Genomic DNA, 25,988 nt, shown 5'->3' with positions numbered 1-25,988 from the left:
CATTAAAGACTCTTTGCTGAAGGAGACCTGCAGAGTCTAAATACATCAGGCAAACCCAAGGACAGGCTTGGACTTCTCAGACAATTTTGAAAGGGAATTGCCAGAGTGTTTTCCAGAACAGAAACGTTCAGCAAAAAGCTTGTAGCAACATCTGATTAATTCCAAATGTCATTCTTAGTTCAAGAATACTGAATGTGAAAGACTGTCATGTAAGCACGCCCTAAGTACTCAGTGTGCTTTCATTATTCATAATTCATGAGAAATGTTTAAAAGAAAAATGCCCAACTGTTTATGTCAAGAAATATGACAAACCCATTGCTAACACTCCTCATGATACAAGCACAACACATTACAGAAGTCCATTGTATTCTCAGGAGATAATAACTTGTATGAAGCTCAGAACAAATAAAACCTAGGAAGAGGCCCTCCCTGAGAATACAAAGACATACAAGGCTCAGAGCACTCTGTGGAAGGAAGTGCCCTTTGCTTCTCTGTGGGATGATTCATGATCCTAAATCTATGAAGGACAATGAAAACGAACCCTCTGTAGGGTGACATGAGCTCACAGTAAATACAGAAGTCTAAGGCAACAGCTATATAGTAAAAAGAAAGAAAAAGCATAAGCAAATAATAGCTGTACTTTTGAAATGCTAAATACATAAACTTAACAATAAAGTTACCCACTGGTACTAAAACACATTATTAACAATAAGCACACAGTAACAGGACAGTTTACAGGACCTTACAGGACTGTACCATCAAGATCTCATGATTTTGAAACGCCCAGGCTCTACAACAGTAATGGTCGCTGTTAAAACATAATATGGTATTTGTGCTGAGGGCAAATATCACTGTGCATATCAGTCTGAGTTGTAGAACTGCTAGACATGATGAACAGCAAACCACGTGCCGCATAGTGGAGAATGCATAGACTTTTAGCTGTGTATAAGCACACACATCAACTGCATTTATACCAAGGTGGCACATAGAGTTCAGTACATGGAAAAGGATGGCTTAAATCAGATATCACCCTGCGTCCACACACCTGAATCAAATGATTAGTTCGTAACCAGGCCTCTTGAGAACCTTAAGACATGTTGAGGAGGAAATTGAGCCATTTAAATCAGCTGTGTTGGATCAAGGACACATCTAAAACCTGCAGGCCACCAGCCATTGAGGCCTGGAGCTGGACACCCCTGGCTTAAATGTACTGTGTGTATTCACAGAATGAATTTGCTATACAATGTAAGCACATGTAATGCTGAGTGTATTAAACAAACACAGTGACAAAGACTTTTCATCTGTACTTCAATATTTGAGTTACACTTACACATTTTTTTGGTCCTGATTAAGTCGATCCTGGTTAGGCTACCAGTCTATCACAGAGCCAACACAGAGAGACAGACAACCACACAACTACAGACAGTTTAGAATCACCAGCTAACCTAACAAGCATGTATCTGGATTGTGGGAGGATGTCAGAGTAGCCGAAGAGAAGTCCAGCAGGCGCAGGAAGACCATGGACTCAAACCAGGACATCCTTGCTATTGGTATAGCTCCACTGTACTGCCTACAAGTTATCTAGATATGCCTCAATTCCATTATTACTTTGATTATGTATAACAACAACTCATTCTTTAATGCAAACTGTACGGTAGCACTACATACTAATAAGCTTTACATAAGCTAAGTGAGCGAAAAATACAAGGATTTCAACTTGAATCTCAATACACAGTACTCAGTCTCAAGCATCTTCATCACACTATAATTGCAGGAACCCTGTAGTTCACTGCAACCTCCAGTTTCCTATCTGAATGTCCTTTGAAGACTAAAAGGTTCAGTCATCTGTTAAGCTCAGGATTTGGCTGCACCAGCTTTATGTGGATTGGATGCACAGTCTCTGCTAAATCCTTATTTACAACATCAGGTTGCACCATTAAAAACAGACTCACTCACTTGAATAATGTGCAAGATAGTTGCTAGGAAACTATCTGTTTCTCAATCTGAAACACAGGCCCATCAAAAGCAAACAACTGCGCAAACAGGAAGTATCTGTGGCATCATTAAAATGGTTTTAGGGGCAAAAGATGCAAATCATTAACATGCGTACATGAAGAAATATGTTTTAGAGGTAGTGTTGTGCAAGCTGTTTACAATGAAGTCACTGATCATATTAAACAAAAACTAATCCTTAAGTTAGATATGCTTGGGTTTTTCTGTCTGATACTGATTACAGTTTAATATTGGTTCACTCATGTTTAGTTTCTAATATTGAATGGTAATGTTTTTCCCAAAAGATACTAATAATCAGGTGTTCCAGGGAGAAATCAGAAGCGACTGTAGAGCTGACTCTCTGTATAAATGGAATCGCGCAGTCATTCAGGAGCTAGTAGCTTGAAAGGAGTAACTCAGGAGTAACTGCAATTTCCCTCATAAATATCTACAACAAGCTATAATTCTCTGTTCATGGGTCTGCTACAAAAAATAAAACTGTAGGTAAGAATCCTGATATTTAAGTGGCTTTATTGAAATTTCAACCATGTGCAGTGGTACAGTACACAGTGAAGCGAGACAGTTTTCCTCCAATGGTGCTACATGTCACAGACAATCAACACAGGACTAAATACATTGCAAATTCTTGCAAATCTAATTTAGTGAGCTGTCCTGATTACAGCTAGCATTTGTGTGTGTAAAATTCAGAGTAATTAATATATGTAAACAAAAGTAGCAGCTAATTAAGTATGATTAACACTAATTTAGTGATGTTGAAATAGTTGGTAAAGACTAAAACTAATGTGATGATATAGCAAATTGTGACCTTCCTAACAGCTGGTGTAACAGTGCCCAGGTGTTTAAAGCCAAATACATTTAAAATAATCACACATGAACAGATGGTTATGCAACTTTCAAGCACACAGATAATAACCAGACACTGCATAAATAAGCAGCTTACGGTTATGCCGTAAAACAATTTGTGAAAACTCCTGCATCATTCAGTCCTAACTTCTGAATGCCAGCGATGAAAGGTGGCACACGTACAATGACCTGATGGACGTCCTTTAATCGATTAAAATAACCACGTGACTGCTTTGTGCTTCTACAGCAAAAGGAAGTTGTACAATTTTGCAGAACTTCTGTTTCTCAATAACTTCTTTTGCCAGGCGTCATCTTTTACTCAAGGCTGTTTTTCTGACTTATTCTGGCCTTTTCTATTGTACATATGTATCAATTATTTTAAACGAGAAGCAGTGTAGCAGTTCTCTTCTGTTAGTTGGACCCTATTAACTATAACTAGCAGATTACTTGGATTTATATGTTCTGCTTTATTTTGCTATTGACTCACTGTACACCATTGATCTTCAGACTTTGACCCTACTACTGTAGTCTAAACATTTGCCTTTCACGAGACTAATCAAACATGAAGTATTCTGTAATGAATCTTTTGGGAAAGAAATTTAAAAAAAAAAGAAAAAAAAGAAGAAGAAACAAGGCTACGTGTGAACCAGTACAGGATAGAAGATGCTACTTAACCCACAGAATATGCTTTTTAACCCACTACCAGATACCATTAGTGATATCCTCACTGTCGGTCTAGAGCTACTAATAACATAGCAGATTGTACATCTGACAATTTTCGACCCAACGCTCTACAAAGGCTTAAATGTGTAAGACTTGTTATCCTTCTAACCGTTTTCCTTCATGTCACATATGATGCACCATCTGAGGCAGTGCAAACTTGTGGAGGAATGCCAAAGCTGGCACAAGTTTTATATTTTCTGTTTTCCTTGTTGAGCATATCAGTTATCAGTGACTATTTCCCAGACAATGTATCTTTAATTTACGTAAATTATATCCCATCCACTCTGCGCAATAGCTTATTAAAAAGGTACAAGTAAATAAAAATCCAAAAGACTAAAGCATCTGCATACATTTTATGAGACACAGCAGCCAGCCATTTGCAGCTCCCTTTCTGTGTGGACACATTGCAGTTTTGGCAGCAAGCAGTGCCCTTTCACCCATCATTCCTTTCTACCTGCAGCAGAGCCTCGCTGAACTCTGGAGAGCAGGATCAAACCTGACCTGTAGCCTCCTTCCTCCATCATCCTGTTCGCCCTCGGCCTTACACAGAGTGTACAGTACCAATAGGCTTTTGTTGCCAAAGCAAAAACAAAGAAGGTGGGCTACACAACACAACGCTGGTTGTGTTTACTAACTAAAGAATGAGGCAATCTCAGCCTGCATGTATAAAGACCATATTTTTTTTACTGACATGTTTTCATTATCATTGGCTGTTGTGCTACTTTTACTTCAACTGAGACTACTGTCCAATACTTGCCAAACAACGCTGTAACCTTGATCGTATTATGAGATTACACGATCTGGCACCATGATACCCCTGTGGTCTACAAACCACTGCTTGAAACTAAGCTTTCAATATTTCCTGTCATTCAACAAACTTAAAAACATGTAACACTAATAATCAATCCTTGCAACACCTGCACTTTTAACACTTTTAACAGTATTGGAGGCAAATATATTAAGAACCTGACAGCAGATTTTCAGATAAATTAATGCTAAAATATTGATATTTATACAGTATTTACAGCATTACTTGTATTCATTTGGAGTTCTGTTTCCTCTGTTTTTTAGCTCATTTAACATATCGCCAGCTAAAATTAACCATTTGCATTCACATTCAGTAATATGACTTTGGACTTGAGATACCTCAGTAAACACTGAGCCAATGTGCTTTGCTCTACAAGCTGTAAAAGAGCAGGCACTTTCAAAAAAAAAAGAAAAATAACTGGCAGGAGATTTCATGAACCATCCATCTACAAACAGGCTACATTCACAGACTGTGAACATGGAAACACAACAGGTCACAGGCTGAGGAGCTTTGCACACTGTCAATATACTTGGCTTATGAAGAAATACTACCCATCATTTACTTTGCAACTAGCTACCAGAACAAACAATTCAGCTTCATCGCTTCACCACAGACATTTATTACATATAAAAACACACCCTTAGTTACAACTGGTTCCTCATAGGATTCTGACTGGTACGGACCGTTGTGGTTCTCCCACACTGGTCTACATCTAATCTTGCATGTATTTGAGAGCACTGTGAGAAGTGAGGTTAGAACAAATTAACATGAAGTTGTTATTACAGACTCAGGGTCAATAAGGAAAAGCAATGAGCCAAGAACACAAAATCAGAGCAGATGTCAAAGAATGTAACAGAAAACAATCAGAGTTCAGTCCTCTACCAGGGCCAATGCACCATACTGTAATTCTAAATTGCAGTATAATAAATGATTACAAGCATAACGGTTCCTTCCTTTGCCCTGACTTCACCTCTCAAATTTCATGAAATCTGGCCAGGTGGTTTCTGTGTAACCATACTGACTTACAAACAGTGCTAAAAACACATGGCTGTCTTGGCAGAGAAATTAAAGTATGAGCATTTGCATTAACTGTGCACAGCTGAGAGGGAACAGTTTCACTGAACGGTGAATCAGGCTGACAGTGCAGAAAACAGAGTTAAAATTCAGGACAGCCTCTGGGTCTGATATGAACCTTTCCCGGACAACACGACAAAGACTAAAGGCACTGCAAGTGGGAAGGACACCCTTTCTGTACAGGTGCACAAGCATTAAAAAAAGAAATGACAAAGAATGTAGGAAGACTTTCATACATTACACTGACAAACATAAAGACTAAGGTGCAAGAGTGCTAACAAAAACTCCAACCCAGAGGTGGAGTAATGAATCTTCCAGTAGTCCAGGCCAAGAAAAACTGTGTTGTTCACATACTTGTATATTACTAGACGTCAAAGCGTAGCTATGAAAACACAAGTACAAACACGTAAACACCAGTGTTAATGTTTTTCCACTAATTTTATCAACTTCTTCACTAATTTGCATAGTTCCCTCTTATCAAAGTGGATTCAGTGATGATTTCCACACTGAAGTTAGGCATCAGTTGTACAAAGGGAGAATTGGCAAACATTCACAAAGGAGGACATTAATTCTCTTTGAAGGCTTTGTGGTGAAGTCGTGTTTATCATTTCACTTAGATGAAAGGAACCCTTTAAAAAGTAGGAACAAATTGTTATTACTGTCTTCATTGGTTACTAAGACACCCTGAATACACATTTACAGTAAAACAGGAAGAGAAACCTAGTAGATCAAGAGGCAACACACTTTACCCCTTTCAGTTTGTGCTATCCTGTGTTCTACCAGGCGCTCTCTCTGCCATTGTTTTCTATCCAGCAGCCACTGAGAACACCTTTCACTTGCTGTAGTCACACACAGAACATGGTTACAGCTCAAAAAAGAATTTCCCCTTCAATTCTGTAAGTTTTCATCAACAAAAAAAACAACTTTTGCCGAAAATGGCTGGAGCCTCTATGACACAAGGCAGCTTTAGAAGTCGCAATCTACATCTTCTAATACAGTTTTATTATAAACATGATAACACAGGTGGTATTTTGTCATCTTACACAATGAAGTGACTTCAGCTCCGATAGGGCTACAACCAGTCAAGTCATTTGAACTCTATTATAATGTTGCGCTTACCATACGAGCATTTCACCCACATTTGAGCCTAAAAATAGATATGCAGTACAAACTTATGTAGGAGCCCACGTGTAAATAAAAAAAATATTACAACATTAAGCCCATGAAGCCCCCAGTTTTTTAAGAAAAAACAGAAGCAGAACAGAAACAATGATGTCAGAGTTTAATGTGGAAATCTACCCAAACAAGACGAAGAGCAAAAAGGCAGAGCGCCACCAAGATGGTGAGCTCAGGTGGAGACTGTACTGTACACACCACTAAAACGGTTATTAGGCAAAAGCATAAATTAATTTTACTATTATTAATTATTAACATCTATACCAGCAATATCAAACTGATTTTACATTGTGGGCTAAATACAACACACTTTGATTTTTGGTCAGTGTAGTTTAAATGCAAGTCTAATCCCCGATAATCGCTCTCATTCACACATAAATTGTCAAATCCAGACCAATGTTCTCACGTGTGATAAGGCTCCGCCCCTGAACACATTTTAACTGCAATATTTGACAACAGCGTTACATAGTGGGTACAGGAAAAGCCATGGTTTACACTTTGGGGTTTGTTTTGAGGTGGCTGAAAATCTTAATTTGTCCAGGAAGCCCTTAAGGAGTTGGCTTTAGGCTCCTTTGAAAACGTTTTTGTCAAAGAGCATGACCCCAGCGGCATGGTGAATTTTGATGCTTCGAAATGAAGCACAAAATTGCTCTAACTCAAAGAAATCTGCCCCAGTCTTTACCAAACTTCACAGGCATGATGACAGTCCCAACCTGAACAGATTAATATGCCCATTATGCCCACCTAGAGTGGGACCAGGATACATAAATATTTACATATCCTGGTCCCACCTAGAGGGGGATTCAGGATATATAAATATTTATAGTCTGATGCACTCCTCACAGGTTGACTCCATCCACCTCAAAAGTGGTGATTATAACCATCAGGCCCTTATGATGGTATTGTGCACAAATTGTGAGTTTTCATTGAAGGGCACACCTTAGTGGCATGGCAAGTTGGCGGGCTCTTGAAAATTCAGTCTCCTTCTGACTTGTGTTAGCTTTGTTTTTAAGGAGAATGCTGTGGAAAGGCACTCAGTTGTACAACTGATAGATACATATGCAAAACTGCACTAAAAGATTAAAGTTTAAACCTGTGTGCCCCCTGTCAAAAAAGGGCTTCATCGCATGATGATCCAGGAGATTTCAGAACATTAGTCACAACATTTATTAGTCATGGTATTAGGTTACCCTTGTTTGTTTGACTGACTGCTTACCCAACATGCCATTCTAAAATGTTCTTTCAATTTAACCATTACCAACATGATCATTTTGGTAAGAACCAAGCAGCATGTTCAGCAAATGTAACATTACCTCATTTTATTTCCAGAGGAGTTCGGATGGGGAATTCAGGGTGTCAATTTTGCTAGAGTTTAGCAAATACATAGTCTCATTATAGTGTGTAGCTAATACAAAACATTTCTGTGAAGTGAACTCAGTGGACCTCTGAACATGTTCGTTCGTTTCTTTCTCAGGGTCAACTGCAGTACAGCAAGCTCTGTTCTGGCCGACCTCATCACCCAGCATCTGCCTTCAACTCTTCCCAAATTCCAATCGGGCCTGAAACTCTCTTCCCTCACAGTCTTTGTTCTTAGGATGTTGATGTTTACACAAAAGAATAACGGTGCCTAAAATTTTCACAGCTCAAATGCAAAACACTTTTCCAAATGTATATTTCAGTTACTTGAAATGGACACTTTACACTGAACAATATATAACTTTGGTTTAGATTGTTTGACCTTTGTATGCTTACACATGGGAATTCAGTTTCCTGTGTTGACAAAATCTAAACTTAGAAAAACACAGTATAGTAATTTCCTTCTCCAGTTTCATACAAGCATCTGTGTTAAGATACGAAGCGCTTCAGCACTGTAAAGAATCACACCATGCATTATTACTTCCACCAAGGAAGTCATATTTTCTTGGAGAGTGTCTTAGAAAAACATTAGTGGACTTTGAGCACTCAAAGCACTTTCATATAAATGGTAAATGGCCTGTATTTATATAGCGCTTTACTAGTCCCTAAGGACCCCAAAGCGCTTTACATATCCAGTCATCCACCCATTCACGCACACATTCACACACTGGTGATGGCAGCTACATTGTAGCCACAGCCACCCTGGGGCGCACTGACGGAGGCGAGGCTGCCGGACACTGGCGCCACCGGGCCCTCTGACCACCACCAGTAGGCAACGGGTGAAGTGTCTTGCCCAAGGACACAACGACCGAGACTGTCCAAGCCGGGCTCGAACCGGCAACCTTCCGATTACAAGGCGAACTCCCAACTCTTGAGCCACAATCGCCCCACATATCACGCATGTTCACACTCCAATGAATGCATCGGGAGGAACTCTGGATTCACTATCTCTTTATCTTGCTCAAGGATACTTTGGTGTACATAGTGGGGGACCCAGGCCTTGAACGACGAACTTTCTGATTAGGAGATGACCTGCTGTACTTCCTGACCATCTACCACCACAGCATCCAATACCTGTGGCTCAGGAACATCTGTAAATCTCTTATGCCCATGTGAGATTTTGTGGCAAGAAAAATACTATAAGACGACAAGTGAACAAGTACTGTCTTCAGAGTTGTGTTTGATGATAACTAGAGTCAGCAGCAGCTTAATTTTGTCAAACATATCATGTTACAGATAAGAATTTATTTTTCTACTTAGGCAGAAAGGCATATTTTTAGGAAAGAGGAACAGACCTTGCTAGTGTTTATTTGACCTTAACACTTCACCTTGACAATCAGTCCTGCTCTTATCTAGGGCTCTCTTTAATATATGCTTGCAGTTCAAAGTTGGTTTGGTTACATAAGGTTTAACTCTTACTTGGATTTTATTTACAGCCTACTGTAAACTCCTATAAAATACTCTTCATTAATTGTATATAAACACTATATCAACATCAAATATGAAGTTATAACACAAAATGATGTGTTTACAACTAAATCTACTATACTGTAGAGTTAAAAAAACAAATTCCACAATGATAAGGTTCAAACAAGCTTGTTTGTTTAACAAATGAATAGGATCAAATTCATATAATTTAACAAACCAAGAATAAAAACACAGAAGAATACATTTGAATACTTCCCAATCCAATCAGTGTCTTACCTTGCTTCCCTCAGACGATGTACACAAACTTACAGGTAAATTCCGACCAAGCGACATTTTGTTTGGGTAGCAACAGACTTAAAGACATGGAATACGGATTAAACTGCAAAAGACATGAAAGGGCACGAAAGAAAAGTCAAAAATCACCGATGGATCCCAGAGAGAGAGAGAGACAGCCTGTCGTAGGAGGAAAAGAGTCTTAACCAGATTCTGTTAATCCTCTTAGACTCAAAGTATACACTGACACTGGATGTCCGTCTAATCACCCTGACTGGCTGCCTGCTTAAATGAATGACTGCTTATTTAGGGAAACACTAGAGGGTTAGACTCGCTGGTGAGAGAAAGAGAGGGAGTTAAACATGAATCTGAAGCAAATATTGATACGCAAGCAAACACTGATGCAATCTGCAGCAGATGACCTCCCTTCAAGGAACAGGCCCTCACAGAATAAACAAACAAGGATTGTGTCAGCAAGTTGAGATGGAAGTGGACGTAGCTGCTGAAAGTTAAGATTTCAATTTGAAACATATACAAAAACGTGACAATTTAAATTTTATTAAGGAATCCAAATTTTTCACATACGATCATCTACTTCTTTCCTAAAGTGTCTACTACACAATCCAAAGCAGAACTTGAAAATTACTGCACCCAAGCCATCAGTGTGTGTCAGCTGAGTCATTACTTAAGCAAGCACAGCACAGCCCAACCCAGCTCCAGCTACACTGCATACTAATTTTTACCTGTCTGTTCTTGTCTGCAGAATACTTTAAAAGTTCACTCACTACACGCATCATGAAAAAACTGTTAAGCCAAGGAAATAACGCAATTTGCAGTTAGCAGCTGGTTTCCATTAGTTTCATAAGGTAAAAAGGGCAACCTTGAAACTCACTGGCTGTCTAAAAAAAAATACTTGCTGCAGGGTAACAAGTATGAGGACAGACACTAAATTGTGGGATTTTTTTTTTTTAAATCAATATATAAATAAAACAATGAATTGCTTTGAGAGTCAGCTATAGCCCTAAGCAGTGTCAGTTGCTATTGCACAATCTACAACAGGGTAAGAGGCAGGGTGCACCCTGGACAGGTCACCAGTCTGTCGCAGGGCTAACAAAGAGAGACAGACAACCATTCTCACTCACATTCACACCTGTGAGCAAATTAGAATTACCAATTAACCTGACCCCACTAACTACATATCTTTGGACTGTGGGAGGAAGCCAGAGTACCCGGAGAGAACCCACGCAAACAGGACACACAAACTCCACACAGGTGTTGGAATCGAACTCAGGACCTTCTTGCTGTGAGGCAACAGTGCTCATCATTGAACCACCATGCTATCCAAAAAAATGAAAATAGTGTATAAAAACAAAAAAAGCCAAAAAACTATACTATGTACAGATGATTACTGTATACAGTAAAATACACCAAGATTTTTATATGTACATGAAGTGTAGTGGGAGTGATAATAGCCTGTATTTCTTTAAAGTATTTTAAGAAGTATTTATTCTGTGTGGGTATTGTATAGTCTAACTGCTGTCAGAAAGAAGGACTTGTGATAGCACTCCGTCCTACACTGTGGCTTTAACAGTCTACCACTGAAGGAGCTGCCCAAGGGGGTGAGAGGTGTTGTCCATAATGGATACAAGCTTGGCTGAAATCCTCCTTTCACCCACCTCCTCTATGGGACTAGCCAGGACAGAGCTCGCCCTCTTTACCACTCTTTCAATCTGTTTCCTATCCCTCTCTGTGCTGCCACGTCCCCAGTAGAAAACTGCGTAATAATTCAAGAAAGAATCCTTATAGAACCCTTTTGATTAATTAAGTGGCTGATAAAAGTCAGAAAACTATGAAAAACACTTCCTAAAATGTCAACTCATATCAGAGAAAAGCAGCTTATCCCTGTGGTGTTGAAACTCATAATTAGTCATTTATCAGAATAGCTGACTTTTGATGAATTCATTTGAGTGCTGAAACAGTCAAACTATGAAACTAAAGGCTAAGCCAGTGGAGGAAACTGCATTTGTAGACAGAGGTGTAGTAGAAAGCATATCACATGAAGCACTAGTGTATGCAGAAAAATTCTTTGGCTATGAAGTGTGTTTAAACAGACAGAAAGGTTATCTAATATTTATAAAGTGTATCTAAGATGTGAGAATAAACCAATTTCCATACTTGTCTCAGTGGCTGCATTTTTTATTATTTGCATAAAGAATTGTTTTTTTTTTCTTTAAAAGCAAATAGCCAAATAGACACATCTTTTCATGTCATACATGATACATGTTGACATAAAAACACCACCCTTACAGCTGTTTAATAGTCTCGGTGATGAAATTTGCTTAGTCTAACACATGGTTAGTCCTCATCTGAACAAAGTTCATTCAGACTTTACTGCTCCATAGGGAAGTGCTGAGAACGAGCTGTTTGTTTTCACAGCTGACTAACAAGCTAGTTGTAAATGATTTGACTGCCCCATACATTACACCATTCATGGTAATACATATACTCATGGACACGGCTCCGTGTCAAGAGTCACCACCATCACTAAGCAGCATATAAAGACATTATAATCAAATGTTTGTGTATGTGGGAGGTATTCCCCTCTTTGTTTTCTACTGCAGAAACAGGTAGAAACGGAGGCTACAGCCTCATCAATTTGTTACCTGTTGAACTCCCAGAAAGCCTCAGATCAGCTGAAACACTCGGTTTATTTAAATCCAGGTTGAAGACTCACCTGTTCTCAGCTGCATTTGAATAAAGCACCAAATCCACACTTTAAGCTTAAATTTCAAAACTTACATTTAACTACTGATTTTATCTACTGTTCTGATTTTATCTGTTTTGATTTTATATACTGTTGTTTGTTTGTTTGTTTGTTAATTAGTTAGTTAGTTTATTTGCTTGTTTTAATCAATTTTAAATCATGCTTTTTATTTGTTCTTGTTTCTAATGTCTCTGTAAAGCACTTTGAATCACCTTGTTGTTGAATTGTGCTATACAAATAAACTTGCCTTGCCTTGCCTTGCCTTCAGCGTCTGGCTGTTGGGCTGCAGTTTGCAGTCACTCAGCTTTAACATCACTCTGGGTTCTTGGCTAGCTTAGTGTTAGGATGCTGTCTGTGCAGGTCCTTGCAAAGAGCCAAAGTTGTGTTAGCAGTATAAGCAGCCGTTGAGCAACTGTTTCTTTCCTGGTGCAGTTTCTATTTTATCACTGCACTCTTGTCCTTGGTGTAATAAAAAAAAAAAAGGAAATGTTCATATCCACGCTGCAGACTCCGCCACTATTTTCCTCCTCCGGCACATAAACTGAAATCAGCTGATTGTATTGCAAGTACAATTGGAACCAGTAAGCAGGATTGATAGACAGACTAATCATTCCAAGAAATTGGACTACTGGGAACCGGTTCTCTACAAAATCAGTTCTCAATTCCTATCCCTAGTGAACAATGAGCTGAAGCTTGCTATAAATGTCCAGATTGCCAAAGTGAGCTGCAGACACAAACAATTCTCTGTGCACCCTCTTTCCTAATGAAACATTATCAAATGTTCTTTTACAAAAACCATTTCAGTCACTTAAGGATTGTTTAATGACTAAAAATGAAATATTTTCTTTATTGAAGTCAGAAAGTGCCAACTTCAGTATGTGGGGAGAATAGCAAAAGTTGTCATTTTTCTTCTTAATTGACTCAAGTCCCTGCAATCTATCCACATCGTATACTAGGGGGAATACTGATTAAAAGTGTCAGAGTTGGGGATGAATTCTAAAGATAAGAAATATTTAGTATCCTTCTGCAGAAAGGATATTTGTTATGGCAACAACAGCCAGGGAAGAACACTATTAAAAAATGAACAATTGGAAATATCCATATTCTGCTGACCCAACAGGATAGTTAGAAATGAGAAAGTAGGAAACAGAATGTATGATTATGAGAGGGCATAAAAGCAGCAGGATATATAAAGACAAAGAAAACAATGATTAACAAGCTGACAGATTTCATACTTCAGGAAGCAGTGAGTCAAGACTGTGTGGACAGTAGCTTTGGATAGCTGTCATCTGTAACACCTCTAAAAGCAAGTGAAGCACAGAATGTTGGGCCATGGTCTAAAATTTAGGATTTGTTTTTTCCAAAGCTTTAACACTTGTTAAATAAAATTCATATTTAAGTATTTTGATTGCTTCCTCAGTAGAAGTGAACCTACTACTATTTATACTATTGTGTAATAGCAAGAGTAATTAACCATAATGGAGTCTTCTCAGGAACGTGGCTCCAGGGACGAGCACAGAAGCCCAACCCACATGCTGTTTAAATCTTTAGTTAGTGAGGGGCAACCAATCCGAACTCAACTGGCTCAAAGCGAGGGTGGCCTTAAAAGGAAAACATACTAAAAAAAGAGACTTCACAAAAAGACTCGTTTCAGAGAGAAGACGACGTAAGGGACTAGACCAAGGCTCAATATCAGATAAATATGAATCATGTAGAGCTACTCTGGGAACACCCAAGAACAAAAATATTAAATAATAAATAAAATCAAGGAAAGAAGTGATTAATTAATAGCAGCTATTCGCAGCCCTAAATCAGACTGATGGGAAACTGAAAAAGGTCATGTTAACAGCTGCATACTCCAGATACATTGATAAACATGCTGGCCTCTCAAGTGAATGCTGCAGAACTATGAAACACATACAAGTGCTTTATAAACATCCATACAGAGTGTTTGGACAGTGAATTATGGGTGCAACCAGTAGCAATACTTCCAATCTTAACCTTTTCCCAGTAACTGTTTACATACAGCAAGCTTGAGCCAAACTCTGTTAATAAATCTGAACTGTATGTTGCTCATTTTCATCCATTTCTGTTGTCTTGTGCATAAAAGAGAAGAATTATGCGTGGGATAATCTTGTCCTGACTGTAGATAACGTTCTCTGTCACTGCCCACAACCCTGGACAGATTTAGACGTCTGGAACGAAGCACTATGCAATTGTACAGAGATCTTAGGAAGACAGGCATCATACTATCAATGTGGAAACTTACTCTATGAAACATGGCCATACCATCTTTGGAACTTGAAACAGTAGTAAGTCTGGAGACCGAACAGTAACTGAGCTGCTCAGCCTGCTGAAGTCATGTCACACGAGTTCTCAGAAGACTTTCCTTCTTTAAACCCCCAGGGGCAAAAAAAGGTCATTAGTCAGGGTTCTTGATTAACCCTACAGTAATACCACTGGAACGCTTCTCTGCACTGACAGGTTATGTGACCTGCTTTGAGGAGTTCCAGGCAGCAACACGTTGGCTTAGTTCAGTATACCAGGTCAAATTACATTGTTTCTTCTGTGGCCAGCACAGTAGAGGTCAACGGTTTAAAATGAACCTCAAAATGGCATTTGAAAGCAGTCTGGAGAAATGTGCACAGGCTTTGTGTGACTCTTTTGCAAAATTAAGGCAAATTCTTTTTTTCTTTTTAAAAATGGATTACATTTGGTTTAAGTTCAGTAAAGCTAAAGTGAAATAAGAGACCAATCTCAGGCCTGCCTCCTCGTCTGTAACACTTCAGCTCTATTGAGGTAATGAACTGTCAAACTGCTTTTCACCCCAACTAAATTAGCTGAGCATCACTGTTACTAAACATGACACCAACCCAGGGGCATCGTCTTTGGGCTCGTGTGTGTTGGAAAGTCTGTTATGCTTTCAATTACTGATTTATCCATTTTAAAAACCAGCAAATTATAATTAATGAAAATAATTACACACAGAAATCAGGAATCTGATTGGTGTGCAGGAATCAGTTGGTATTCTGATTCCAACACAGATATGAGAGTTAAAACGTGTGAAGTAAGACATGCAAATCATTACACAAATTTTCTGTATTTCCCTACTGCCTCAAAAATGAGACGTATGGCATTTTTGTCAACCACACCTACAGCCCTAAGTAATGTTGCATGATATCATGACTTGGAAAATGTTTATGGGTCAGTCGGGAGCTTGCAATAGTCAAACACACCCAGGCTACATTGTGCGTACTGGAGCAAGTTAAACCAGTCTGCAGAAGAATCCATGTAAAGCCTTATATAAATTAAAAGGCTGATACATGTATTTTGTCTTCCTCATTTTTCTCATCTGTTTCCTGAATGAGCACCACTTGGGGTCACAACAGCAAGTCCCAGATTGTGCCATTTGTGTGTTAGCGTTACAGCATAGTCACAGAGCTAACAATGAAACAATTTACACACATTTGCTCTAAAATCACATTGCATTTTGCAATGAACCTGCCCTCTTTCATTTAATACATAACTTTTTCAAGTTTTGGATATAAGCCATACCCAACATTGTTTTGGTTTATAAAATAGGGGCAGATTTGGACTGGATGCAGTCCAAATCTCCATCCAGACAGTCTTTGTCTTTGAGGTTTGAGAAAACACCTCCAAAGCAGTGGGGAAGACTGACAGGCATTTAATTACAGATGATCTATTTATGCCTCTGAAAAAGGCAGGAGCTGCAGTAAAACAGAGCAGTGCGCATGTGCTGAGGAATGTATCTCGACTTGAAAACTTGTAAATTGAGTGGATGAAGACAACTGGGCACACAGCATGAATAATAGTTTAACTTTGCACTGACGTCATGACGGAGTGTAACCCAGCTCAAGCACAGCTGATCAACTGGTTCACAAATATTTTGACTGTAGGACCAAATGTAATGAGTTTACCTTCCTCAGGAGTGGTTGCTTTCTTGCTGGATGAGGGGGCAATTAATTGGATGTGTATATCAATGGAAATAACTTTTATTACGGACATTTTATTTGAATGTCTAACAAAAACGAGAATGAAAGTATCACATTTGAGAAGCTGGAATCAGTTACTATTTTGGTATTAGCTTTCGCTTTGAAAATTAAATGAATAACCGGTAACCAAAACAGTTGCCATCTAGTCTCTATGTGCTTATAATTAATTAATCGGGTAATCGTTTGGTTTTCTGCGTGTCTGAGTCGACCCTTGTTTTGTTTAGCAGATCACTGTGTTTACCTTTTCGTCTTCCTCTCCTTCCTCTTCGTCTTCTTCCCCATCTCCTGGGGTCTCCTTGACAGATTCCACATTTCTGCCGTCCTCCACCTCGTTCACATTTTCAAAGTGCAAGCTGAGCCTGTCTTCGCCATCACCATAAACTTTAATGTCCAGAGCAGCCGTCATTTCTTCCCCCTCAGACAAGGTTTGGGAGCCCGACGACGACTGGCTCTCGCCGCTTTCAGACACCACAAACTCTTTCTTCTCCATTGCGTCGCCTTCTGCTACTTCAAAACAAAAGGTAGCAATTAATTAACCTGCAAGCACACCTGTCCGGTTCATTATGGTCAGGAGCCGCGAGCCCATTAAAGGACACGGCTTTCTTTTTTTCCTCTCTCTCTTCTGCTTCTCCTTGTTCGAGTAAAACCAAAGTCACGACGTTGTCGAAAGTTGGTGATATCGACTAAAACATTATTAGACCCTGTTTAACATCAGTGTTACCGCCAAGCAGACGTGTCCGCTTCGGTTAGAAGGAGCCTCTGTGGATTTTTACGCTCATGACTTCCAAATCAGCGCGTGCACATGCTGTCTGTGTCTTCCTATCGCACCAGTACAGCTTGTTGCCCAAAAACTAACCCCGCCCACAACGTGCGAGGGTTTACCAATCAGATCGCAGCAGCCGCCAAACTCTCTACAGATAGCTTTAACCAGCTTTAGATGCATTGGCGGTTCAAGAAGAAATTTGCGAGGGGGACCAGGGTGGGGCCACGGTTTTTTAATGGGACCACAGAAGAAAAAAAAGGGGGGGCAATAATTAATTTTTTAATATATTTAGTGAATTTATTTGGAGCACAAACGAAAATAACATGTAAAGATTAAACATAAAAATGAGTTGAACCAAGGGATTTCTAAATCTTTTACTAGATTACTAAACATAAATAAATCTTTGAACAAATTTTACTTTTTATTCAAGATATTTTTCTTTTTATGTAGTTATGTATTTATTTTGTTATATAGTTATTTTTTACAGCATGAAACTTAAATGTACACTCATATTTTCTGTTCAGTAGTGTCTCATCTTTTAGCATTGGCAGCGCAGTAGTATGTAACATTATAATAAAAGTATTCTTCATTACCGATTCATTGCAAAACAGTCCACAAATGCATTAATTTTGAAACCCTTGGCCTTTCTGGATTCAATGCCTAGCACCCCTATTGCTAAGACGCTCATCAGTAATGGTGGACAGGAGGCAGGTTTTTACTCATTTTAATGTGGAGAAACTCTGCTCACAAGTGACAGAAGTCACTGAGAGCGTAACAGCTATTTTGCACAGTCTAAAGAGCTCATCAAACAGCTTTTTTATGCATCAGTGAAACAGATCAATTCCACTATAACAGATAGCTTTTGAATCACACCTTTATATAAAATGTTGTGATGTAACAGCAAAAGGCAGACGTCACAGGACCCCTGCCAAATGTCCCCAAATAAATAAATACATAAATAAAATAAATATTAAAACACTTTCAAGACTATCCTTTTGTTATTTATTTGAAAAAAATGTATGATTTAGGAAGTTGGGATATATAATAATCTGTTTTTTTTTTTATCATGGTCAAATGATCTTGTATACTAGTCACCAGTAGTTAGAAATGGTGTATTTTTCAAAGTGATAGTCAATAAATATCTATCACTATCACAATGTCTCAGACTTTATAAACTTTATAAATCTGTTTATAAAAGAGCACATCAGAAGAACAGAAGATTAAGGGTTTTTTTTTTTCCAAGAAACACATTAAAGTACATGTGTACTTGAGTGCATACACATTTTTCCCTTCATGAATAGCTCCATTGCCTCCTGCTCTTTCTGTTTGTTTTTTAACTCTCTTTTTGGGTCTTGTTTTGTTGTCCCTGTATGTGTGACTCATAGGTGTGGCACTTCCTTACCTGCCATTCCCACTCTTATTCATTCTTCAGATGTTTTGATATTCAGAGGTTTTTTCTCCTCTAGACATGCAAATTATAAAATAAGCATATTCCAGAATAGCATTTGTTGGCATTCAGATATCTGTGCTCACTGGCATGTTATACTGTTCTGAACTTTTGTAAAAAATAAATAAATAAATAAACACCACATCCACACAAGTTACATGACATTCCACATCCAACATGTGGTGGCAGCAGATCAGGAGCAGGGTTTAACCAAACACAGGCCACTAGGGGGCCTACTTGAACAAATATTGTATATACTGTGTTTTAGGATTTTATACAGTGTACTATGTATTCATACTACGAATTAGTCTTTCATTTCAAACATGCATTCAATATAGCAGAGGGAAAAGGCAACAAAATGACATGTTTCTTTCTCAAAGCTCCAAATTAAAATACAAACACACAGAAGAAACAAATATATTTGTAGCATTAATTCTTTAACCCTGTTTTTACTTTGCCCTTTATGACACACTCTATAACATTTAGGTTGCCTCACCCAAAGCAGCATTCTATTATCATGTAGTCAGAATCCAGCATAATTGTTATTCTATCCTAAAACCCTAAAACCTTTGATGGCTTTTTGAGGAAGTCAGGTCCAGACTAAAAGTCCTCACCCCATTGGTCAAAATCTCAACCAGACACACACACACACACACACACACACACACACACACACACACACACACACACACAATTTTTTGATTATAGGTGTCTTTATTTTCTGTTGTTTAGTTTCACAAATTACCTAAACCAGCGGTCCCCAACCCCCGGGCCTCGGTACCGGTCCGTGAGTCGTTTGGTACCGGGCCGCGAGAGTTGAGGCTCAGGTGTGAAATGTATAGTTTTCAGGGTTTTTATCGGTTTTCAGCGTTATTTTGTTATCGTTTTTATCGTTAACTCGGTTTTCCTGGGTCTTTTCACGTGTGTTGTGAATAAATCTTCTTTTTTTCAGTACCAGTACTAGTTTTATTTTGTTGTATTTATCCGCGACACCTTAAAGGCCGGTCCGTGAAAATATTGTCGGGCATAAACCGGTCCGTGGCGCAAAAAAGGTTGGAGACCGCTGACCTAAACACACTCAGCAGGGTGAAGAAGTGACAGAGCATAAATTTACACAGCATTTTGCCTTTATATTTTTATGTTTCGTTTTGGTTTTCCTCCTGGATATTATGGGTGTTTTTTTTTTTATCACAATCCACATAACAAAGACTGCCCTCCCCTTTTTAATGCTTATCTTCAATATTCCGACACAGCAGACTGAGTTTCATAAAGTAAACACACACATGAGTTTTGAGTCATGACTATGCGCCCAGTTAGACTTTTGTCTGGTGTTGATAGTCTGATATGTCAACAGAGACAGTGTTGACATTCAGGTCGAGCTGGTATAAATCAGCCCCAACAACATAATAAGCACTTTTACTGCCTCTGATCACATCTTATTGAGTTTTTCTGTCTTAGCACAGAATCAAGCCTTTGGTTGTGCAATAGCTTAACTATATATGCTTTGTATTAACCTGCAACTTGATTTTAATTTTAAACCTGCTTTAGGGCAGCATGGTGGTTTCCACTGCTGCTGACAACAAGAGGGTTTGAATCCAATAGTCAACTGAGGCCTTTTTGTATGGAGATTGTATGTTCTCCCTGTGGTTATGCAAGTTCTCTCCAGGTACTTTAGCTAAAGTGGCAATTCTAGATTGGCTTTAAGGGTGAATGTTTTCTTCGTTCCCATGTAATAGACCAGCAGCCTCTCCAGGATATACCCTGTCTTTCACCGTATCACAGCTGGGATAGCCCCTTCCATTTGTGCTTCATTGTCACCTAATGAATTGGTTGCAGTGGAAGTTCATACATTTGTGGTCACCAGAGGTTCAATATTATTGTTCATCCGCATCTTTTACACTTGATTTTGATTTAGTACTTGTTGTTCTTACTTTGTTTTGCCAAGCTACAAAGGTGTGGATATACCACACATTGTTCCTGCTAATGAACAAGCAGATCACGTGCCCTTGGAACACAGTGTACTGTGGGTTGCACCAGCCACGCTGTCAAAAAGTTTCCATTAACTCTCTTCTTTCTGTGGCTTCTGCTGCCAATCCTGTTGCTACTGATGACGATGACCCTTGAGCTTTATTTGGGAGTTTACAGCGTCATCAGGTTGTTCTGTTCTCAGTCAGTCGACCTAAAAGCAGCAAGTAATCCACTCATCGAAACTGGGGTGCAACACACCAAGACCTTGATTGGCCGCAGTCACGTGAGGTGGGCGTTTTGAACTACATTTCAAAGCAGTGTTTTGAAACACCGCCCCCTTATAAGCTTGATACAACATCCAAATATCAATATCAAGATTTCTATCCCTACTTGTTACTCTCGATGGATAGTTTTTTTTCATTGGTTTTGTTAGGATGATAGAGAAAGTTTGATTGGAGGAAATTCTCCTGTTTATCCTGGAGTTACAGGGAGTTGAGGTGTAGGTGTATCTTCTATTATTCTTTTATTTAAATTGTTTAGCCGGTGAGTTTTTTTCTTAATAAGTGAGGCTTGGCATTTATTCTTTCTTTAAAACAATCTGGCAATAAACAATTTCAAATTTAAGTGTGGTATTGTATGAGTAAGTGTATGTCGGCTGGAATGAAGCAAAGCGAGCATATCAGCATTCTCAGAACTCAGGTTCGGCCTGTGCTTTGTCACAACAGCATGCAGAAAACAGATGTTAAGATGGTGTACATTTCAATTATTAATGTTAGTAATAACTCGGTGTCCACCCCAAAGGCCCCAGTATACCCACTGCTTCTCTCTTTCCAGTCTTACATCTTTCTCCATCTCTGAGAATAAAAATGTCAGTTAAAAATATAGCAAATGTGTCTTTAGCTTGCAGACACATTTGATAAAATGGAAATTTAAAGCTCACATGTAAAGTTGTAGTTATTACATAAGCCTTTAAAAAAAAACAACTATAATTTTCATATAATTAAATTAAACCCTCTAGAGCTTTTGCTTTTTAAAAAGAAAAATTGTCTGTTAATACTATTGTGTGTGTTTATGTAGTATTGATTCAGATAATAGATAGTAGATATTAGATAATATTGTGGGCTTTGTGGTAAAACAAATATTCAGTTCATACTGGTGTAATAGCACTAGAAAAGAAAAACTAGCTGATAAATCTTGTGTGCCAAATTGCGTTGGAGTTTTTCTTTTCTTTTGTGGGTTTAACAGGACATTTTACATTTGATTGAAAACAAAAGTGTCTTGAGAGCAACTTCGATCTTTTAGCTTTCATCCCTTCCAAAAAAGCACCTCAAATAAAAAAATGAATCCAGGATGCGCTCATTCTCAAAATCTTCTCTGTACATGAATTTTTTTTTTATGCCTTGATGAGCATTGAAATAGAAGTTAACATACATAATGCTTTAAAATAAAAATTATTTCAATGTCACTCAATTTTAAAAGAACTTGGGTCCAAGTCACCAGTTTAAATTTAAGGTGTCGATGTTTTTTAGTAACGCTCTCTTAGTATCTGCCTTCTCCCACTGGCTGTGGACTTGCAAGTAGTCATGATGGCTCATGTAACATGTGATTATAGATTGAACCTCAAGACCAACACAGCTCAGCTGATTACAGCCTTTCCACAAAGAAATCAAATCTACAGGAACTCGCAATAGAAATTACAGTGTGACTTATTTCTAGTCACGAGAGTCGAGTCAACTCTACTGAAGTGAGTCAGTTCCCTCCACTGTACTGCTGTCTGAACTTAGGGTTTTCCCCCGTCAACACTCGCTTTAACCTCTGGCTACAACAGCTTGGGACAGATGTCAATTAACCTGTGCGAATCCAACAGGCACGCAAACACATTTTATTTAAGGTAAAAATTACATTTAAAAAAAGACAGAAAGGATGAAGCATCAGGGGTGTTTGTATCTCAGGAGGTAGAGCAGGTGTTCAATCCCCGGCTGCTCCAGTCTGCATGTCAAACATCCTCGGGCAAGACGCATCCATCGAAGTACAAATGTGTGTGAATGTGCGACGGAGAGCACTTACATAGTAAAAAAAAAAAGAAAAAGAAAAAGTACTTGTATGAATGGGTGAATGAGGCGAGTTGCATAAAGTCCTTTGAGTTCTCAAATACAGTAGACACGCGCTATATAAGAACCACTCCATGTACAGTAGATTTTTACTGTTCAGTATTAGTCACAGTTAGGCTTTCTAAGAAACGCCACGTGAAAGGGAAACGCTGCAGAGCACTTTTGCTATGCACCGCTGCTACGTCAGTAAAATTTAAACACAACTTTATAGTGTTAAAGTATTTTTTTGTTCTTTTTGCTGTGTCTCTATTATAAAGTTTGTGCACACACAGTCTTACCACAGGAGGGTACTGTTTGCTAAAGAACAAGCAGTGATAGCAGAGAACATTAAATGCAAAGGCTCCTTTAGCTGTTTACCTGAGGGTATTATAGTTTGTATGTATGGAAATTAACGTGCTAAAAATTGTTGGAACCTGATCCTGATCGCTTTTGAATGTAAACTAATAGGAAAATACTAATGCAACTTTATTCTTCAAAAAAATGCACAAAGATTCATTCCTTGTCCCAGCCTATATTGGTTGTTGAACTGAAAGCATGGTTCCGTTATTTTCTTTCACTCGATATTAGTGAATATTAGGGAAATTAGATGTACAATGTACCTTCATTTGACCTGTAATGTTTATGCCATTGCTTCAAAAACTATATTTCAATCCTTCTGTACAATGAACAGCATTCAGCTATCATCCATGAGTATCAATACCAGTTTACTGAAAAGGTGACTATTGAATCCTGAGCCTGCTGGTAAAACACTAAAGATCTTAGATCAAAGCCAGACTCTGCGAGATGAACCCACATATGTAGCATTTCGACACTTGTAGGCCACAATAAGTTAGAGCATCGCTGATTCAAGGTGGTGATAAGAAACAGGTTAAGGTGGGGAAATTTACCGATGAGAAAAACATGGGTAGGCAGGCAGTGAGTTGTTTAGCGGAAATGAATTTCCTGTGGCTGGGATCTTTAAGTGTTCTCTTCTAATTTTAATCATCTCTTTTGATTCAGTAGGTTTCAGGGGCCTGTTTTGTCATCAGCTCTTTCTATGACTTTAAGAATCATTTGACATTTTTAGCTCGTGGCAGTTCAAAGCAGAAGGCAGAAGGCTTTCAGAGACAAAGGTTGTACAGAAAAACAGTAATAACCGTACCTCAGACTTTGCTCTGCAGCTGGTACAGAGTGTAATGTTAAGATAAAGATCACGATACACAACATTAATGACGTTCTTGGGGCCCAACTTAAGTCAGTGAGGTGTGAACAAAACTTCCTGTGTGCATACACTGCTGCACAGAAGGAGGAACATGCAGCAAAATGTACATTTGTGTGTTTGTCCGTCGTCTACGATAACACGCAGAGGTGACTGTACATAGTTAGTGTTGTTTATTTCGATTTTTCGCATTACAACAGCCTGCTTTTGCCTCTCATATAACAGTTAGGCACAAAGTATTGTAGCCGAACACTATAAAATATTGGTTGAACAAATCTTCACCGGGTAAGACTGAACAAGGTATAGGATCCACATCGCAATTTTTAACTGACAAGATATTAGTTGGCAAAGTTTTTTCCACTAAATTTTACTTTTGATTTTTTCTTGTTATAGTTAGCCCGTAACTAAAGATACTATGTTTATCATTTTAAATGATTTAGAATTTAAAATCCATCCAAATCAATGAAATCTATAAATATGCAAATACATTATTATCGAACACAAGATGTTTTCTACTTTGCTAAAAAGTGTGCGATTCTTCTGCGAACGTCTGTATTACTTGAAATAGATAAGGATTTTTACTTAAGTGAAAAAAACTTCTTTTTTTTTTACCAAACAATCATTGTCAATTCAACTCAACTCAATATAAAAAACCCTTTTCAGCCTCTTTTCATGTAATACCATCTGTCTGAGAGCACAGGGCTGTAAATGAGCTAGATTCTTTTATTCAGTAAAAGTTATAACCGAATATAAGTAATAATACAAATGTTTTAGCATGAAAATACACTGAGACTAGGTAAAGCAAAAATACACATTTTGCAGAATCCTATACAGTACATATACATTTCCCACCAGGGAGGAAAAGCACAAGAAAGGCTGCACTTTCTCAGACAGCTGCGTCAGGCCCAATTACCCCAAAAACCGCTCCACCATCGAAAGCCTTCTGACTTACTGCTGCATTCACAGAGCTTTACACTGCATTTATAAACCATATTCATTACATTATAATGCAACTAACATTGCTACCTCTATTTATATAACTGTATTTATTATAGTAGCAACCAGCATTCCTACCCCTTACTCAATGTGCAGTACTGCTGATCACATTGCACCTTATACTCCACTGATCACTCACTTGCTCCTTACATTGCACCTGCTCATTATGTGGCATATATTTTTATATATAACTTATACATATCTATCGTTTTTGTGTAGATACTTATGTTACTGCTCTTCTTCTTTTTTTTTATCTTCTTTTCCTATCCTAAAAGAATCTGAATGTAAATCTACATGTGTTTCATTGTTCTTGTAACAGTGACAATAAAGATCTATTCTATTTTATTCTAGTATGTGACTTGATTCTAATTATTGATTCATATATTCATTATTGTTTTTATAACTTAAATGTTGCAGCTGGAAGTGATTTTAATTACTTATACTATTGGGTAACTTTCTCTATAGTAAAATAGAATTATAGCAGATTCACATGTAAAAATCTGCAAAATAAGAAGTATTAGTATGGAAAACAAAGGACAACATTCACATCCAAAATCAAGCTGTAGGGCAGAGAGTAGAAGCAGAAAGCAGTGCAATACAGAAAAACTAAAACAGGAAAAGTATTAAGTTGCACTCTAAAGCAGGTTTCTATTAATGCTGTGATCCAGCTGCACTGTGTGAGATTAACAGCACTCTAGCTCTCTAGCTTTTCCTGTTCTGCCTTTTTGAAGCTTTTTATATTTTTGCGTGAGCTCCAAAGAGGAACAACGATGAGGTTTAACAGTCTGAACCTCCTGGGTTACGCATGCAAACACTCCCTGAACGGACTCCATCCTGTGGCTGGCAAATCAGTCTGTCATAAATCACTCATCAATCATATCCTAACTCTCAAACATCAGCACATTTTTCAGATGCACTACAGAAGCACTATATTAACCTCTTGTGTTAAAAACGCGTGCTAGAGAAGCTTAGAG

At 38.4% G+C, this 25,988-nt stretch overlaps 1 protein-coding gene across 3 annotated transcripts in view; it reads right to left on the bottom strand.

Annotated features, from left to right (window-relative positions):
- Positions 1-17,342, bottom strand: part of mast4 (microtubule associated serine/threonine kinase family member 4) — a 99,973-nt gene extending 82,631 nt beyond the window's left edge. For all 3 annotated transcript variants that reach the window (XM_085464255.1, XM_085464256.1, XM_085464257.1), the window contains exon 1: positions 16,773-17,342. In XM_085464255.1, the coding sequence (XP_085320381.1) occupies positions 16,773-17,021 (249 nt within the window). In that variant the 5' untranslated portion in view covers positions 17,022-17,342. The remainder of the gene's footprint in view (positions 1-16,772) is intronic.
- Between the last annotated feature and the right edge of the window lie 8,646 nt (positions 17,343-25,988).

This window comes from Copadichromis virginalis, linkage group LG7, assembly GCF_057382275.1.
Source record: "Copadichromis virginalis isolate Kocher_CV1m ecotype Utaka linkage group LG7, C_Virginalis_male_GT1.1, whole genome shotgun sequence".
NCBI lineage: Eukaryota > Metazoa > Chordata > Actinopteri > Cichliformes > Cichlidae > Copadichromis > Copadichromis virginalis.
The sequence above is the reverse complement of the archived record's forward strand: the minus strand, read 5'-3'. Positions and strand labels throughout refer to the sequence as shown.